The sequence below is a fragment of the Penaeus vannamei genome, chromosome 24 (assembly GCF_042767895.1).
Source record: "Penaeus vannamei isolate JL-2024 chromosome 24, ASM4276789v1, whole genome shotgun sequence".
NCBI lineage: Eukaryota > Metazoa > Arthropoda > Malacostraca > Decapoda > Penaeidae > Penaeus > Penaeus vannamei.
In genome coordinates this window covers 6008394-6028393 of record NC_091572.1, presented here as the reverse complement: position 1 = coordinate 6028393, position 20000 = coordinate 6008394, and the positions used below count along the sequence as shown (strand labels likewise).

The 20000-nt window shown below is 34.1% G+C and overlaps 1 protein-coding gene across 4 annotated transcripts in view; it reads right to left on the bottom strand.

Moving 5' to 3' along the window:
- Hmt4-20 (Histone methyltransferase 4-20) overlaps window positions 1–20000 on the bottom strand; it is a 31262-nt gene that overhangs the window by 10783 nt on the left and 479 nt on the right. For 2 of the 4 annotated variants that reach the window (XM_070138294.1, XM_070138292.1), the window contains exons 2-6: window positions 5753–5926; window positions 5169–5331; window positions 4312–4430; window positions 2258–2444; window positions 1962–2098 (exon numbers count right to left, since the gene is read on the bottom strand). In XM_070138294.1, the coding sequence (XP_069994395.1) occupies window positions 1962–2098; window positions 2258–2444; window positions 4312–4430; window positions 5169–5331; window positions 5753–5910 (764 nt within the window). In that variant the 5' untranslated portion in view covers window positions 5911–5926. Of the gene's footprint in view, window positions 1–1961; window positions 2099–2257; window positions 2445–4311; window positions 4431–5168; window positions 5332–5752; window positions 5927–16227; window positions 16348–16405; window positions 16588–20000 lie in introns of those variants that run through there. The other 2 variants (XM_070138290.1, XM_070138291.1) reach the window with 2 other exon arrangements.

Here is a 20000-nt window from a genome sequence, read left to right as displayed (position 1 = left end):
TAATTTCATCTTATCATCATTTCACGAGTTGCAAGTACAAAATAAAAGGAATGCACATGCCCACTTGGCATATAACCATTATATGGTTAGATGCTAAGGCACATGAAAGTGCATGTCAAGAGGAACTGTGTTGAAATCTACCAAATTGTCATTAGTGACAGTAATAGTATTAAGCTGTAACAATCTATGGAACACATTCATATTCCTAAGCCACCCTAAGTAATGCTTAGTTTTTTTTTTGACATGTATGAAATCAACATAGGTCCCAGATAAATTTTCTTGCTATATGCTGGTCACTAATTCATGTGATTAACTAATTTATCATAGTAATGCTGATTACACACTAGTCATACTGCCATAAGTAATCACAAAAAATACAGAAAGAAAAACAGGACTGTGACTCAACCCATCCATTTAAAATAGCTCATTTCTATACTGATGGTTCTAAATTTACCTAAATCCATTAATATAAGAACTTCATATGTATAATATAAGATAATGTGAGTTTAAGTATAAACTACAGTGCAACAGTCAACTTTGCTGAAATACTTCAAAAACATTTTTTTCTACAAATAAATATTGTAGTATATTCTCAAAAATGCTATTCTACAGAATGCTAATTCCCAACATTTCTCATTGTTTAACATTAATCTAAACTGGCAATGAACTATTTGCATTAAGTCATTCCCATATGATTGAATTCACACATTTGCACCAATTGAGAAAAAGGATGAAGAAATCATTCCAAAAGATATGTGATAACACTCCATATTACTAGAGTAATATCAAAATATAATCATTCCATAATGCAATGGATTTAACAATACCCATTGGATCCAGGTGATGTGACACCACGAGAACAAACTTGACTGAGGGATGGGTGACGGAAATATGCCATCATGAAAATATTTGGCTGAGAGCTGGAGCGAGCGATGTGAACGTGCTACATAAAAAATATGGTAGAGGGCTGGGGTGACAGGAATGACTCATCATGAGTGCACAAAACTCTTAGAAAAAGATCAGACAGAGTGGGCATTTAGGAAGGAAGGGGCTCTAATATTAGTTCCATTGGTAAACAAGGGTGGAATGTACCATTTGTGAGCCATGCCTGGAAGAGTGCGGGCTCCAGGGAGAACACTATTGACATCCTATTCCTGCTCGTCATGACCAGCAGCGTGTCTGATACAGAAAGTTGAATATTACAAAAATATTAAAATGGAAACAAATAGGCCAATGTTACCTATTCTTACTATTTTAGTTGTAGACTTCCTACAGAGGAAATATGTAATCTGTTTAGGGAAAAGTCTACTACCATCTTGATACAGTATAACAAATGAAAAATATAGTCTTAGATAATAGCAAAAAATAATTTGGCAGAAAAATAAATACTATAGCAAATGGGAGGCAAGGCGTTTTAATACGAGTGTTCTAGGCATACATGCCAAACATTTGGGAGAGTAAACCTAATGCCTGGATTTTGGTCCACATGTGAGCTGCAGGGCACCTGGATCCAAAGGGTTATTAAATTTTTCTTACAATGATGAAATTTTTGACACAATAATGAAGCATTGTGGAATCATTTGCTTATGTTCACACTTTACTTTACATTTGTTACAATTAACTATAAATACATAAAGAATTGGAAAATACTACCCATGAAGATATATATTCTATAATATGGAAAAGTTCAAGATAATGACAATATCTTCAAAATATGTAACTAGCAACTGACTAAATGCTGCATCCTACAGCTATGAAAATTTAATAGCAACAAGACGATTGCTCAAACCAGAGTTACAAACTTCTAATTCATATAAGCATTACAATACTGTCCAGCTGGCAACTATAGAATGTGGAAAGCTGTCCTCTTTCTGGTATTTCTTGATGAACAATTACCAACATGCTTATCTTCTCTGGTTTCACAATATTGGCAAACCACCTTTTCTTTTTTTTACTCATACCTTTCACAAGTTAAGCATTCACAATAGGAGTTATTGTCGCCGAAGAAGTCTTCCCCATAGAAGCAGGTGATCTCTTCTCCTACTTCAATATCTCGTAGAACTTTTACACAAGCTGTTCCTCGCCCTGTGGCTGTAAACTGGAGAACAGAGTATTCTGAAAATTTATACTTTTCCAAAGTATTTATATGCAGGTTCATATGTATTGAATACTGAACTACACGGAGAAATGGCTTGAAAAAAGAATTAAATAAAAAATATGAAAATAATTCCATTAAATAACTAATCAGTTCCTTTACCTTGCAGTTTGCCCGGCAGTCATGATTAATAAAAGCTGCTGGACCAAGCCACAGTTGGGCACAGTTTTTTCTGCAGGAATACATGACAGAAAAATCATTCTTGCCAGGATGGAGGAGCTGTGTCTCCTCATCTTCACTAAGCTCGGCAATACAGCCCACCAGATAGCCTATCTGCTCATTCTTGTACCTGTAAAAAAAATTATAATTATTCAAAACTTGCTCTCAAGATAATATAAACTCCTGTGAAGAACTAGAAATACAAACAAAAACAATCTCCTTTTTTAAAAAGTTTAATCCAATTGACATATTTTGGCTGAATAATTGAAAATCAACCATCATACATGGCTTCTTTGCAATTAAACAATGTGTTTAACCCACTAACAACAGTCCACTTGGAAGCCCATAATCACGGTTTCCAGGTAGTATCAAAATCGCCCGCGCACTGCCCACCACGGGCGACAAAATCAGAGTGCAAGCTCCGATCTAGTGTCCCACCAGTGGGACAGCAGCAATGTTTATTTTGTCAGGTGTGTCACATATGTGTGACACCCATTGTAAGTAGATAAGTGTTTAAAGGTATCTAATATACAATACTTCAATTATAACGATGGAATTTATCAAAACTGTAACTGCTTTTTGTTTTCCAACAGAATTTTAACCCTTGATTCGGATGACGTAACTATCATATCATGAAAAAACATGACATGGACATGCCGCATGGAAAAAAAAAAAAAAAAAAATATATATATATATATATATATATATATATTTACAGTTATATGTATATATATATATATATATAATATATATATATATTAGATATATATATATTAAATATAAATATAAATATGTATATATATATATATATATATATATATATATATATATATATATATATACATATATACATATACATATACGCATATATACATATATACATACATATATACATATATACATACATACATACATATATACATATATACATACATATATACATACATACATACATATATACATACATACATACATATATACATATATACATACATATATACATATATACATACATATATACATATATATACATACATACATACATATATACATATATATACATACATACATACATATATACATATATATACATACATACATACATATATACATATATATACATACATACATACATATATACATATATATACATACATACATATATATATATATATATATATATATATATATATATATATATATATATATATATATATATATATATATATATATATATATATATATATATATATATATATACAAGTGAAGGCCAGGGTAATGAGAAATGCTTCCCACGAGTCCACAAACCTCTTTGAGAGAGATTAAACTAATTTGGTGTTAACAAAAGGGCTTTTGCATTATTCTCATTGGTAAATGTAAGGTCCAGTCCGTCAGCCAAGACTGGAAGAACACTGGCTCCAGTGAGGATGCCATTTCCATGTTCAGCATCCTGTTCTTGGCACAGTGACCAGAGGCACAGGTTGTATTACAGAAAATTGCATATTACAAAGAAGTTTTTTAAATTTTACATATAACAAAATGCTACATATCTTAGAGTGATATGGAGTTTGTGCAAAGAAAACAGTAATTCAACATCTGGATTAAGCAGATCAAATGACATTTATGGACATTGAAAGTCAAAAAAGCTAAAAATGCTTATGAAATATAAGAAAATAACATTGCAAAGGGGAGGCATAGATTTTTGTCACCAGACACGAGTGTTTGTGTGCACCCAGCCTACATGCTGGGCACTCAGCACAGTTACCGCTCACGTAAGCCTAACGCCTGTATTTTGGTCCATGTGATTGCCATGAAGCAACCGGATCCAAGGGGTTAATGTAACAAGAATGAACAAAGCTGAACAAAAATATATATAGATACACATATACTAAAAGTGCTTGATCATAAATAATACATTTTACAACCTAAAATATCCTATATAATCATGACTTCATAACGTTACAAATTACTATCACTCATAACGAAGATTTACTCACCACTTCCTGGTTGCGCATATTTTGGCCCCAACACAACCCTCCATAGAGTATCGGTAACATGGCTTTACTACAAATCCACTGTCCTTGTCGAACACTCTCAGATAACGAAATACGTGTTCCTGTAAAATGTGAAACTTATTACCCTCAGAGACTAGTAAATTTGATGTGAAAGACAATGAAAAGAAAAGAAAAAAAGAAAGAAAAAGAAGAAAAAAAAAAAAAAAAAAAAAAAAAAAAAAAAAGGGCTACCCCCCCCCCTTTTTTTACTTTTTACTTTTCTATTCACTTAAATTCATTGATTACTGGTCAACAAAAATCACAAATATACAAAGCAACAGTCCTCAAAAGGTGCTGTCACGCTTGCACTCTTTCCGTCAATTATTTTTGACAATTTTCTGAAATTTTGTCCATTTTTGACCGAATTGTTGATTCTCCAGTCAGACGATAATGATCGTTTCCGTTTGAAAACCTTTAGTCAACTTTTTGAGGCAAGCATAGTCAGATCAAGAGCTATAATCGAGAATGATTGTATCTATGTTAAATAAAATTGTCAAAAAATTGACAGAAAAAGTTTGTGTGACACGGCCTTAAGGTTTCTATCATTTTTAAAATTCAGTAATATCTACATTTATTTACTTATAACCAGTATAATATATATATATATAAATATATATATATTTTTTTTTCGTATTACTATTGCACTTGACAAGATACCTTGCACTATATCTTAACTACACCTGTGACAAACTATATTATTTTTTCATCAACATCTATCAATAAAAAATCAATAAACAATTACATAATGAACTGAGAATAAGAGAACAAGGTGCAATTCATAACAAACAAAAGTTATGTACCTTAAATGCAGCTTGGAGATGTTTATTCTTTGTGATGAAGAAGGTCCAGGGCATCCAGTCTCCAGACACTAGTTGTTTGAATGCCTTTTCATAGTCTTGATGCTGAATGAAGTCCTCAATTATCTGGCCGAGTTCTTCTTTGCTTCCCCTTAGTGGCCGGTACCTGCATGAAAGAGGTACTTGTTGGTATGGTGAATGAAATATACATTTTCTTGAACATAAATACAAAGTAATGTCTACAGTCAAACAAATGATGTCATTCTTGCCAATCTATCTCCTACTCAATATGTTTATAGTTACTCAAGACCTTAAACCTTTCTCTGACGTATATTTTCTAGTAGCCAGCATGAGACTAATAAGTCTTTAAAAATTACAGGATTACTCACAAGAAAGAATTTCTCAAGCTACTTGAAATACAATGAAATTAAATACAATTAAATGTAAAAATAAAAATTATACTAAAAGGTAGAAGGGGAAGGAGCAAAAATGTATGAAAACCTAATCTTACACTATTCAAGATTACAATCCAAAACACAACACATGAATCAAAAAGGAAAGTGGCCGATTACCTTTCGATAACTTACCTTACATTCATCTTGTGAGTTGCAAAACCCAGGTATTGGTCAAGAACAAGAGCTGTTGCCAAGTCGTCATTGTCTGAGAGCTCTTTGGGGGTCATGCCACAGCCTGTGGTTGCCATGCCCCCACCACGCATTAGCCGACCCCCTTGTGCCACCACCATCTTGATTAAGCTACCTCTGCAAAGAAAGTAAACATTATAGAATTTCACCTGACTCTTTATACACGTATAAAATCTAGACCAATTACAGAACTTACTGACAGAAAAGTATACATACATACATACATTATATATATATATATATATATATATATATATATATATATATATATATATATATAAACACAAGGCTGGAAAAAGTAATTGTGTTCATATTTACAAATTACATTGGTTGTAATTGTCATGGTTATGAAAGAACTGAATGCTGATAGTTGTCTGCTTTTCTCTGAAGGATCTATAGGGCTTTTTTGTATATGAAGTCTAAAATTAGAAAACTCAAAATATATTCTCTATGTAAGTATTCTTGCCTCTCAAAAGTGCATGTGATCCAATGGCAGTGATACCGTCTTTTTTCTATTAAATATAAATCCCCTTTTTATAAAACTCCAATCAAATAAAGTTTGTAATTTAAAAGACAACAAATAAATATATACTAGTAACACAAGTAATAAAATCTGTGTAAAGTATCCATTCTTCATTTCGTCAACACATGCAAAAATAAAGGACATTTTTCAACAAGTCTTTTGTTGTTAGTCCCCACAATATAGATTCTTTAAAGACATTAGCCATTTTTTCTAAAGCAAGCACTTTCATACGAGTCCCAGGGGATTAGTGAACAGAGGAAATGACCACATAATTCTAGATCAACTAAAGACACTAAAAAAGCAAGACAAATATCTCCATGAAATGAACAAAGTTTCAGATCCTTAACCATACTGTGACAGGGCCAGAATTTTCTGTGATGTAATAATTACGCAAAACAATCCAGTCTTCCTGGCAGGGGAAGTGCTGTGTACAGTTGACCAACCCATTTCCTCACATGGGTGACTAGGACGGGTATACTTGTCATACGTCATAAGACAGCTATAGGCGTGCCCTTCACCAATGCTCCTTAGCCAATTTTGATAGATGGTACCTATATATGCAATGACATTGGAGGCTGCTCTGTTGTTTTTACTATCCCGGCATGAAGTCTTATAGCCTCAATAAAGCTAGTTCTCAGCTGAAAACCTTACAAAGTCACCCTAAATCAATCAAGTTTTCCCAAATGAAATACATGGTGGGAAAACACTGTCCTCACTTTTAAATAACTTTGGCTCAGTGAAAAGTGCACTTTCCTTAGTTCCTGGCTCTGTGTCACTCTGAGACCACTTAAAATCTATATATTCTTTTACAATGCTGTAAGCCGAGGTCTATAATTGTTATGCTATGCTGAAATAATAATAGACCGTATTTGTTGAGGTGACTCTATACTGTATGTCCAGGTAGTTTACAATCAGTGCAGTAACAGTAACAATAAGTTTTGTTGTGTTATCTGGTAATAGGCAGGAATATACAGCGTGTCCTCCCTAGAGGTAGCCCCAAGCATGGTTGACTGCCTGGTAAACTTAACCCTTTTGTACCCGTAGAAATGCTTTAGAAGCTCACAAACAAGCCCTGTAGACCCGCTACGGCAATCTCATTCTATGTGCTTTGTGCACTCATGATGGAAATTCCCCTCTTGCCCAACAACTGGCAACAATTTTCCATGACAAGAAATTCCCTTCCCCTACCCCTCGGCCAATATTTGCATAGCAAGACGTCTACATCCCCTGGATCCAATGAGATGAGCAGCTATTCACTTGTTTAGCACAGCATTTATTGAGCTGGGATAGCCACTCAAAGAATATTTAAAGTATCATTTCAGCATTGTTCACTGAAAGATTGTAAATGCCACAGCCCAAACCACAGAAGGTAAAACAAGTTTCCCTTGAACAGCTGACTATGTCCAGTACTCAATGCATGGCTTATCCCATTAACGGCAGTATATCTTGAAGCCGAAAATAAAAGATTCCGGCTACAAAATTGGTGTGTGGGCCTGGCCCAGACTCTATCCCCGTGCCTGCTGCTACATCGAAGCACGAGCCCCGATACAGTGCAACATTGTGGGATGTTGATTTTTTCGGGTGTCTCATATGTGGGACACCCGTCATTAGTGAATTAATATGGTATGGGTAAAAGGTGCTGTCCTAAGGTTAATCATGAACACATACATGTCCATAAAAAAAAAAAAAAAAAAAAAAAAAAAAAAAAAATATATATATATATAATATATATATATAATATATATATATATATATATATATAATATATATATACATATATATATATATACATATATATATATTTATCATATTATATAATATAATATAATATAATATTAATTAAGGAAAAAAATATATATATATAATATGATATAACAATAATAATAATAACAATTAAGGAGAAAGAGGGGTCAATAGTAGCAGTGAAAAAGAATAACCATGAAGCTTTTGTAAATCACAAATGGCTTTTAGCTAGTTTTTTGTTTTCTAAATGGAAAGAAATTTCAAATGCTCCTATCTGAAACTACATATATCAATTGATAGAAAATGGAGGGGATATATATATATATATATATATATATATATATATATATATATATATATATATATATATATATATATATATATATATATGTATATCATAGTAGGTAAGCAACTTTCCCCTTAACCCATTTGCGACAGGTGTCCCATATATGAGACACCCGAAAAAATAAACATTGCCAGGCGTCCCGCCAGAGCTTGCGCTTTGAATACGTCGAGGGCAGATTCCGGGTGGGCCCTGCGCGCCGATTTTGTTGCCACCCGGAAAACATTATTTTCAGCTTCAAAATATACCAGCATTAGTGGGTTAATCAACCTAATACTTCTTTTATTTTTTAATTTATCTATAAATCTATTTAATCTACCATGGAATATACAAATGAAACTAAACTTACGAGGGTAAAGTAAAATGAAAAAAATAAAAATAAAAAATAACAATGATGTTAAAAAATAATAAATAAATAATCAAAAAATAAAAATACATATATACATTACTTTTCTATATTACAATTTATTCTTATTACTCTGACCTAAACACTGACTTTAACAGTCTTGTTCTTTCAATACTATATGTACAAAAAATATTAACATTAACTTTACTATAGCCTGTTACATAAATATTTGAAATGCTGATCAAGGCATTCAAAACTCAATAAATTGAAATTATACTGTTAATGACAATGATAGTACTGTTAATGATGGCAATAATAAAAAATAATAAATAATAAATAAATAACAAAAAATAAATAATGACATCTATAATTATCATGTATGACATGACACCAACAATGTAAGTGTTAACTAGTTAAAACATTTAACATATAAAGTAATCTTGAAACTGTAAAACAATTATCATTTAACCCCTTTGATCTGAATAATTTGACTCTATCTAAAAAAAAATGGGGTATGGGTGATGCAAACTTGCCTTTGTGAGTATTTCGGCTAAGACTGGGGTAACAGGAAAGACTCGCCCCGAGTAAACAAACATTTTAGAGGGTGATTAGACTCGTATGGCACATAAGAAGGGGCTTTATTTCCATTGACAAGTGTGAAATGTAGCATTCATGAGCCATGGCTGGAAGAGTACTGACTCCAGAGAGGATGCTATTTCTGTGCTCAGGATCCTATTGCCAGCTGTGACTGGCTAAGTAGGTCGTATTCCAGAAAACTGATTATTAATCCACTTGCGTCAATACATTTCGAAGCCAAAAATAATAGTTTCAGGGTGGCTTCAACATCGGTGCTCGGGCCAGTCTGGGAACCTGCCTGCCCGCCGCCCGCCACGGGCAACAAAATCAGAGCGCAAGCTCCGATCTAGAGTTGCACCAGTGGGATGCCCGATAATGTTAATTTTTTCCCAGGCGTCTCACATGTGAGACACCCGGCGCATCAAGTTATATATCACCTAGAGAGATGATATGGAGTCTGTACAAGGGAAACCATCATTACCATTTGGATAAGGCAGATCATCAAATGACAAATTGGAAGAAAAAGAAAAAGAAATAATAATAATAATGATAATGATAATAATAATAATAATAATAATAATAATAATAATAAAAAATAAAATAATAAAAAAATAAAATAAAATAAAAATAAATGAATAATAAAATAACTAGCTTATAACAATAAAATAAATAACTACTACTAAAAAAGAAATTAATAAATAAAACAAATAATAATAATTAATAAATAAATAATAACAAAATAAATAAACAATACTAAAATAAATAAATAATAATAATAATTAAAAAATAATAATAATAAAAAATAATAACAAAATAAATAATAATAAAAAAGTAAATAATCAAATAATACATAAAAAATTTAATAAATAAATAAAAAAAATAACAATACAGGGAAGACAAATCCGCCCAGCTGAAAACCTACAGGCCAGTCAGAGTGGCCGCTCAAGTAAACCTAATACCCGTATTTTAGGCCACATTATGGTGGTGAAGCATCAGGATCCAATGGATTAATATATAATAAATTATAAATGTATGATAAAAATACATACTATGGATTAATATATAATAAATAATAAATGTATGATAAAAACACATATAAAAGAAATGAAAGAAAAAGAAGAAAGAAAAAGAAAGGAAAAAAGAAAGAAAGTAAGTTTGGAAAAAAAGAAAGAAAGGAAAAAAAAGAAAGAAAGAAAGAAAGAAAGAAAAAAATAACGAAAGGAAGAAAGAAACAAACAAAGGGGGAAAAAAAAAAAAAAAAAAAAAAAAGGAAACTCAAAGACCCTTCATTCCATGACAAGTGGGTGACCAATGTGAATTTACCAATTGCATGCCCAATTAACTAATTCATACCAAGCTACATCCTACCGTATCATGGTAAAAATCTTGAAATTGCAAAATTATATCTAATAATATCATAAGCCTAGGTCTCAGTGCCCACGACAACCCCTCGCCATAAACTGTACTAAACAAGCTAAAGAAAATCAAATTCCCTTTTACTATAATTGATTCCTTTGAAAAGATGTAAAAGGTGGAAAATAATTATACAAAAAATGAGAGGATCCGAGAATGCTGAAAGTGAGTAACAAGCACAGCACTGTTTTAAAAACAAATTTGTTGTAGTCCCTTGAAGCAAAGCCACTGTTTGCCGTAAGTTTTGGCTTATGGTTATATATATATGGATAAACATCATGAGGGCTGCCCTTAACCCTTTCAACTACATTCTTGGCAGTCTTCGTGTGTCTTGGCAAAGACAGTATGTTCCATATGTAAAATACTTAAAAACCTTCCCTCTTTCTGGAGAATATGGAATTCCCTAAAACTGAAACAGTCACTAAGAACTTGGCTACAAATTTTTTCAAGCTCTTTTCCAATTCTCATATTTACCAACAACCTATACATAGGTCTACTACAAACTATAAACATCCTATTCTGCAAGTTATATATATATATATATATATATATATATATATATATATATATATATATATATATATATATATATATATATATATATATATAAAAGAAGCACACATCTACATTATAGTTATTTCACCTCCTTACAAGTAAATGAAACATAGTTATAAGGGCTATATAATAACATAATTGCTTACAGGAGGGAGAAGTAATTTGAACTGACTACTGTTTGACGAAAGAACTTAAAGCAATCTTTAAATACATAATGGCAATACCAAGATCTAACGTAATGACAGATAATATCCAAATACACCATCACCACATAGGAGAAGCAAGATAGCCTGCCAGCTTGCACAGTCCTCCCCTCTTTCCCTGAATAAAAACCCCTGGGAGAAGGGAAGAGAGATAAAAGATAAAAAGGGAGAAAGGGGAAAGAGAATGCTAGAGAGAGAGAGAGAGAGTGCGGGAGGGAAGAAGAGAGGATGGGAGAGGGATACAGAAAGAGGAGGATGAGTGTGGGTGAAGAGAGGACAAGACACTCCCAATTCTGTCTGTCAGGGGAAAATCCTGGCAGGAAAGCGAGAAAAGAATAGGGAGAGGGAGTAAATGACATGAAACAGGAGAGGGAGAGGGAAGGAGTGAGGAAAAAAGAGAGAGAGAGAGAGAGAGAGAGAGAGAGAGAGAGAGAGAGAGAGAGAGAGAGAGAGAGAGAGAGAGAGAGAGAGAGAGAGAGAGAGAGAGTGAGTGAGAGAGAGAGAGATAAAAAAAAAAGAAAGGGGGGGGGGGTTAAGGCAAAATGAGAGTGATAAATGTAATGGATGGGCAGGAGAAAAGGGCAAGTGAGAAGACAAGAAAATTGGGAGATCGGATGACATGTTGGACACCTTGTCTACAATGTGCACTTTCAGTTCCCATAATCAATAACGTCTATCTGACCCTCCTTGGGTCTCATATGGGTTTCTTAGTGACTACTCAATTTGGAAGAGAACAATCATTATGCATTATCTATGGTATATAGCTAAAGCTTATATGTATGTATTTATGGATATATGTGTAAGCGTATGTCTACATATATAATATATATATATATATATATATATATATATATATATATATATATATATATATATATATATATATATATATATATATATATATATACGCACACACACACACCTATATATATATATATATATATATATATATATATATATATATATATATATATATATATATATATATATATATATATATATATGTAAATAAATGCTAAAAGTAACACTTGTACTCATTAACTATTTAATATAATTTCTTGACAGCATTCCTTATCATTCCTAAAATCGAATATATCCACTTAATTTGAACCAAAATCATTAATTCACCCTTTCACACAAGTGTTAAGGTTTGATATTCTATTTTCAAGGCAGGCATATTAGTACACAGCAACTTTTTTCATTTTTCCAAAATGGCCCCAACATCCTTTTTCCTTTGGCATAACTCGAACATCAATAATGTCAGTAACAACTCAATTACTGGAACTTGACAACAGTTTTATTTCCCTTGCCAGAGACTAAATTCCACCCTCCATGTTACAAAAATCTATTCCTCTATATAAACTCCCAAGAATGGCTGTGGTACTGCCTATGGGGAGGATTGATGGGGGTTTCTGACCCCCCCTCCCCCCGACACCTCCCTGCAAACAAGGTCTTCACCTCAGTATGGACGGCAAGATAAAGTGTTGAAAATCAGGAGCCACAAGTGGACTTGGGCTAGGAGTGGCTCTTTCCTCAATCTTTTTCTTTAATTTGTGGAATTACTATTTATGTCTGAAGATCAGTTCGTATACCAACAACTGCAACTTTTGTCGCCTACAAGAATATCATCATCAATGTGCTCTAGCTTAGTGCCACCATAGCAAAGATTAACAAGAAATTTGCGCAAGCAAATATTACTAAGATAGAGAATTATGGTAATTGTTACCAAGTGCGACGCACCATCCGTAGATGGTATCATGCAAATCCAAAAACCTAACCCAACCTTTCCTACCTTCTATTAATTCCCTGGGCCGGGGGCACCCCCCCTGTACCCCTTTCTTAGCACTTCGTGCCAACTTATGGAAAACGGACACTAAGACACTGTCTGAGGGTGTTATGGACTTAGTCTCTGAGCAGTGATATGCAGCAGACGTTTACGTCATTTACCCGCAGCTTAAACAATGTTGTTTCTTACTCTATTATGCTCTATAAGATGGTGATGTCCACTACCCTCAGCCTCATGTTGCTTTCAGTAACTTATACCAGAATTATTAAGCTATCCAGTGCCTGAGTGCAGTAAATCTTGAAATAAACAAAGTGCTGATATGTGAAAAACTAAAATGAAAAAAAAAATAAATAAATAAAAATAAAAATAAAGATAAAAAAATAAAAAAATGAATAAAAGAAAAAAATAATAATAAATAATAATAAATAAAATAAAGTAAAAAGGTAAGCCCTCCCATTAAAAGATTATCAAAGTTTCTTCCTCAATAACACAAGCACTATCCATGACATCCACGCCTTCGACACTGGAGCGAAATGACAGCAACCCTACACCATGTATCTTCTGCCATGATAGAGGAACTTTGCCTGTTGGCAGATGCTATCTTACATTCAATTACTACTAGATTTATAAAAGACCAATGATTTTGTAGAAAATAAGATAAACTGTCTAACTGTTGAGACAATACTGACTGTTTCTGTACAAATTTACCTGATAAAATACTTTGTAGCTAGATAGTATTACATAATGCTGTTTGTAATATCTATTTTTAAGAATATTTTGAAATCTGCTCCAGGGAACTTTGATATTGTCATCACTCTGATGTGGCTCTCAACAATACATGGATGAGCATAATACATAATAATATAAAAAATAAACAAAATTCAGACCTACTTTCCAGGAAATACTCCACCACAATGATTATGGCCAAGGATCAATAAGTGAACAATTGTTTAGCATCCACAACCTAAAGCAAGCTAGACAGTGAGTGATGCCAAGATGTCATCCCAGTGGGAGGGGTAGTACCATGATGCAAGAAAATTACACAATCATATTGGTAACAATTGGAATGGAGTGATTTTATCAAGTTATTTCTCACCAACTTCTCATGACCCTGAACAATCATCCATACATCAACAGAGTTGGGGCTCCCGATTTAGGCACAGAATCACTATGTGGCACATTTGATCTTTAAAGTTTATAACAGGACTGCATTCATCTGAGACTAAGTCCCAAACTCATGCCAACAACCATCCTAAGTGCACAAACTACCACAAAGACTCCCATATGAACCAAAACATTTCCTAACCTGGTAGCTTTGCCCCTGGATCCCCTTCCGCTTGCCAATCCTTCCCAGCCGGAACAGTCCTTTTGTATATTTCCAGTCTGATTCTTTCATTGTACACTATTGAATGAGTATTTATAAAAGTAAAAACCTAAAAATGAAATATTTTGCTTATTATGGATAAAAAACAAATAATAATAATAATAAAAAAAATTCTGAGAATAAACAACTCTGCAAACTGAACCAGGAACACAAACACGCAGCATCAAGGGTGCTATGTTTTACAAAGTCCTTTGTTACAGAGGAATCCGTGGTCAATTATAAGAGGAACACTTTTCCAAAAAATTATGAGAAGAGAAAATTATGGACTAAGCATATAATCACCACACAATTTAAACAGGAGAGCACATCCTATGCCTATTCCATGAGTAGACGATCACTCTGTTCTCCCCCCCTTTAACAAAACCTCTAAAAACCTGAATTAATTTTTCTTCTTGGATGCCACTGGTAGGAATGACAACAAACAGCACAGTATAAAGCATTATCACCGACTGTATCTGAACTCACAGTTAAAAAGCAAATCAACTGTTCTGACACGCCACTTATCAGCTCTCTTGGTAAAACACTCAAGGCTTTACAGAGACTAAGTTGCAAATTCACAATACCAAGCAATTCCAGCAAAAATGACAAGCTTATCACTGCAAACTTAGAACCACATCATTTCTCAGCACGAAGGAAAATTGTCTGCTCTACTCCCATTGAACACCAAATATTTGAACTTAAATCCACTTGCGACTTTTTCTGGCATTTTAGTTTTAAAATCCACACCGCTGATTTGATTATATACTTTCCTCTTATATTCATAATCTGCTTTAAACTGACTGCTTCTACCGGTAATCAAATATACACAATTGTAGACTTCAATTGAGGTTTCCTTTCTTCTGCGTTAAGCTGAAATAAATCTGCGTCAGACTTAAACCCTATCATAATACACTTCTGTCAAAATATGACCCTCTAAAATCATCACTTCTATGTTCCCTCTGAAGTTTTCTTTGTTTTCACACCCCATTCCTACCTCTTTCTTGTTAAATCTTCTCTCTCAGAGTCAAATACTCCATTCACCTTTCTAACAATCCAAACAGAGATCAATCCACAGTCTCCAAACTTCACATTTCCATACAATAACATTCTAATAACTCAGACAATTTCATTTTTCAACTTCATTTTTTTTTTTTTTACATTTTTTCGGGAACTTAGTTGAATAAACTTGCATACACGTACAATCAAAGTTATGAAAAACAATACCTTTTCGCACACACTCCTAATAACGGAAACCAAAGCCTCCACGTCAAGGAACTTGTTCTTTCGCGAGAGTCGAGGTGGAAAAAATATATTAATAATAGAAAATTTACCTCCGCGAATACTTTCCAAAATCACAAGAACTTCCCCGATATTTTTTCCCCGAGAGGAGAATCTCCCGAGAGAGTAAAACCGAAGGGCAGCGAACACCGAAAAAATCTTTAAATCCATCCAGCTGTAGCGACTCTGCTTTCCGAGCCGTTTTCTACCATCAGCTGATCTCCAGCACGGATAAATGACGCACAACTCATTCAATTTGCCCATAAAACCACCACGGTCGGAACTGCACCTGTTCTATTGGCTCGGACGATCCCGGGGATGAGTAAATTAAGCCCACCGGTCCTGCCAAATGGCCAAAAAGCGAGCAAAGGCCAAGGCCATCTCAGGGAGCAACAAACTCTCCGTCTGTGTGTGTTTCGTCAGGAGACTTTCCCGGAGACGTTTTTGTTCACTTCTCTTGCTCTTACCACTCCTCCTGGATCCTCTTGAGATGTATGTGACCTTTGCCGTGTAGTTATGATCCCCGTCCATGCACTGTTATACATCCATAGTTGTCATAGGTTAGAGAATTTTCACGATTTTACATTTCCTTCAGCGAGGAAAGTGAATCTGCAGAAGCATCATGGCTGACTACAGGGTCTAGCAGGGCTGCCAACTTTGCGGGGGACGGGAGGGTTATTCTTAAAGAGAGAGTTTCATGTTTTTTTGGACAGGGATCTCACACACTGGGGCTCTACAGGTTTATTTTCATTTTTCTTTCACTTTATAACATTTATCTTGAGAGTAACTGTGTATAGAAGGGCTGTGTGTGAATTCACCTGTTTACAAAGCTTCACCTGTCTCCAGGTACAAATTTCGTATGAACTTGAATGGCGCAGTATGTATTCATGCAGTACCTAATAAATAAAGATCAAATAATCGTGTCTCCATTCCAGATATAAGAAAATTCACGCAAACCTTAATCTCGATATATGAATTGAAAATCCATCGCATGTTGGTACCCCTGTGACTAAAGAGCCGCAGTACGCAGTATCACTCCGCCTGCACTCCTATGTTTAAAACCCTGTTTGGTGCCTGGATTTATTTCCCTGTATCAATATAACAACCTATTTATGCAACATTAAATATGTATGAACCATGATTGATTCAAGTATAGAGAAAGTCGTTCATCTTTCTCAGTCTTTCATATTTGTCAATGACGTAAGGTAGATGACCGCACTACTTGATAAAGCGGAAAAATATTGGATCCTTGCAATTAAATTGATTAATTTGGACATAAAGCTATGGGACATACATGGCAAGGTGTAAATTCAAGAAACATGTTTATACCATTGTCCTGCAGCAACATATATTACACAGTGCGGTTTTACACGCACTAAGCACCGCCCTCTCATTTACGTTTTACAAACCTTAACGAACGAAAATTCAATATTGCCGAAACCTTAAGGCAATTGTTTTGCAACAAAAAGATCCCCTGTTAAAAGCACGTACATTCTCTCGACTCTAATACCTGCATACAAGCTAGTGATCCGTAACTCTAAGCTGAAAACAAGTCTTTGTTTAAACGTTACAGAGTTATCAGTGGGTGGGCGTAACTCGCTTCCACTATTAAAACATTTAAAACGAACTGTTGTTGCGCCTCCATTAACTGACATTATTTTGCTACAAGAAACGACAACATACTCTCTACAATAAGAGCGAAATCGAAGTCATAAATGATAAATACAGCTTTGTCTATCCCGCCCCATGCCGGCCTTTGTAGCGTGTGTATATATAGGACAACCTGAAGTCATATGGCAAATCTAGACTCTTTACCCTTAATATGATCTCCTTTAATTCCTACACTAAAATGGTTGCAGGGGTAATACATAATATAGCCGGCGCGGAAAATTGTAAAGACAGCAGGTTTATTTTATTGAGCAACTGTATATATCGTTGGGATATACAAGGCATAGTGAGTAAATATATCTCTACAACATTATCTTTAACGGATATCAAACTCGCGGGAGATACGTAGAAAAATATCGTACGAACACGCAATAACGCCTGTAAGCCTAAGGGATATAACTCAGGAAAATACCTTTGTGAATCTGCATTCCTTTGTTACACGTAGTATCAGCGAAGATGGCCAGTATTGGTATTAATATTCCTTTTCTGTATACATTGGACACGTAAATTATAAGTTTTAGTTTACTTTTTTAAATTTACTCTGCATTGCAACTTATTTTATAAACAGATGATTTGTATAGTCTAAATTAGCTCTTACGATCATATAGTTTTATTTTCACAAATATTGTTATCGTAACTATTTTCATTATATATTATTAATACATAAAACATCATCACTGATAGACATGACCATTTTTTCCTAAATGATAACCAATATAACTACGTTCTCGAGTAAAGTTAACCATCCCATCCCTAATTAACGTGACCAAAAACCCTAGATATCAAAAGCAATGCCAATATTAACACCAAGTCCTCATTACTGTTATCACCATCGTTATCGGTGTGGTAACATAGGGACCACAGCCGCAGCGCCCTCTCGGTAAGTTAACACACGGTTAGGTCTAACACATGCGCAGAACAGCTCGCGCCCTCTCTTGTAGCCTCCAGCACTCCAACAACCGCACCATAAAAAAACAGACCAGATTATACACCTTCCATAATTCCCAGCATACCGCAAAGTAGCCGGGCATGCGATATACCCCTTTTTTCGGAATAAACTGCCGCTCAGCTTAGTACAGAGTCGTTCATAAGAATGGTGGTTTGGATCTAGGGCTATATGGGGCTTCTTTAGTTAGGAAAAGTCTCGTTTTTTCTCGAAACGCATATATTATTTCGTGTTTTTTGTGTGGATAGATAGATCCCTTTGCGCAATGAAGATCAAGAGATATATCAACATTATTTTACGAGTATTACCGCAAAATGGTTTCTCCAACCGCATTATACAAGTATTGACTCCGTGGATTTACTTAACCACCAACGACAAAATGCTGGTAATACGAGCTCCAATAACAAATATTGTCATCTTTTTTGTACGATTTATTGCATCCTCATCAATATTCACTATGTAATCAATATCACTTGACATCACATGTGGTATAGAGAGATTCATTCATATATTTTGAGAAAAATGGGGAAATAATATGTTTCTTTATCTATTGTTTCACCCTTGCAATACGGTGAAGAAATTATAACTTTACACTAAATGCATTTACTAGGCAATAAGTGCGATTTCTCTGGATGAAGGCATTCACATATTAAGGATACATCTATTCGGAAACATGTAAAAAAAAAAAAAAAAATTAAACTGTTGTCTGTAATTTACGGACACAGCTAAAAAAAATCTTAGGTAATTTACATAGAATAATAGTATTCAGCCAGTTTATAGGCACGGACCTCCGTATTAATAATCCTTTTCCTGATTTCTGACTGCAGTTAAATAACCAATTAAATCATTAATTACAGGTAGGGTGTTCGTCCTCGCAAAACGCCCTCTATAAAAGTGTAATTGCAGCTCCTAAACTTGGCATAGGTCGGTGGAGTGGAATGTAATAATACAAAACCAGTTGGGTCAATTTTAGATTCGGGATGACATTTCTGCAGCTCTCACTTCGAACACTCTTTCTAATGGTCATTATACTTTCTCCCTAAAGTTATATTCGTGCGGTTTACGTATCTGTTAATAGAAAATATTAACTCTGTATCTGTTAATGGAAAATATTAATTGTCTGGTAATATGCAAGCGTAAATTTATAATACGATTATAATGTTAAACAAGAATGATTGCATCTGCACAGATTGTGTGAGTTTCCCATGTGCGTAATATATAACGTTTTTCCCAAAGCAATAATTCCTTTTTCGTTGTAAACTCTGGGAGTTCGAGCTCACTGTTTTACCGTTATAAAGCTTAGCACACCTGAAACACTTTTTACGTACTCGAAACCTAGTGGAATTTTCACATCACTGCAGCTCCATTATTTAAAAAAAAAAGTCCCAAAAGCTTCGAATCTTTTTCCTCGATTGTTTGTTTCCAGAAGTGGCAGTAGTTTAAAACGT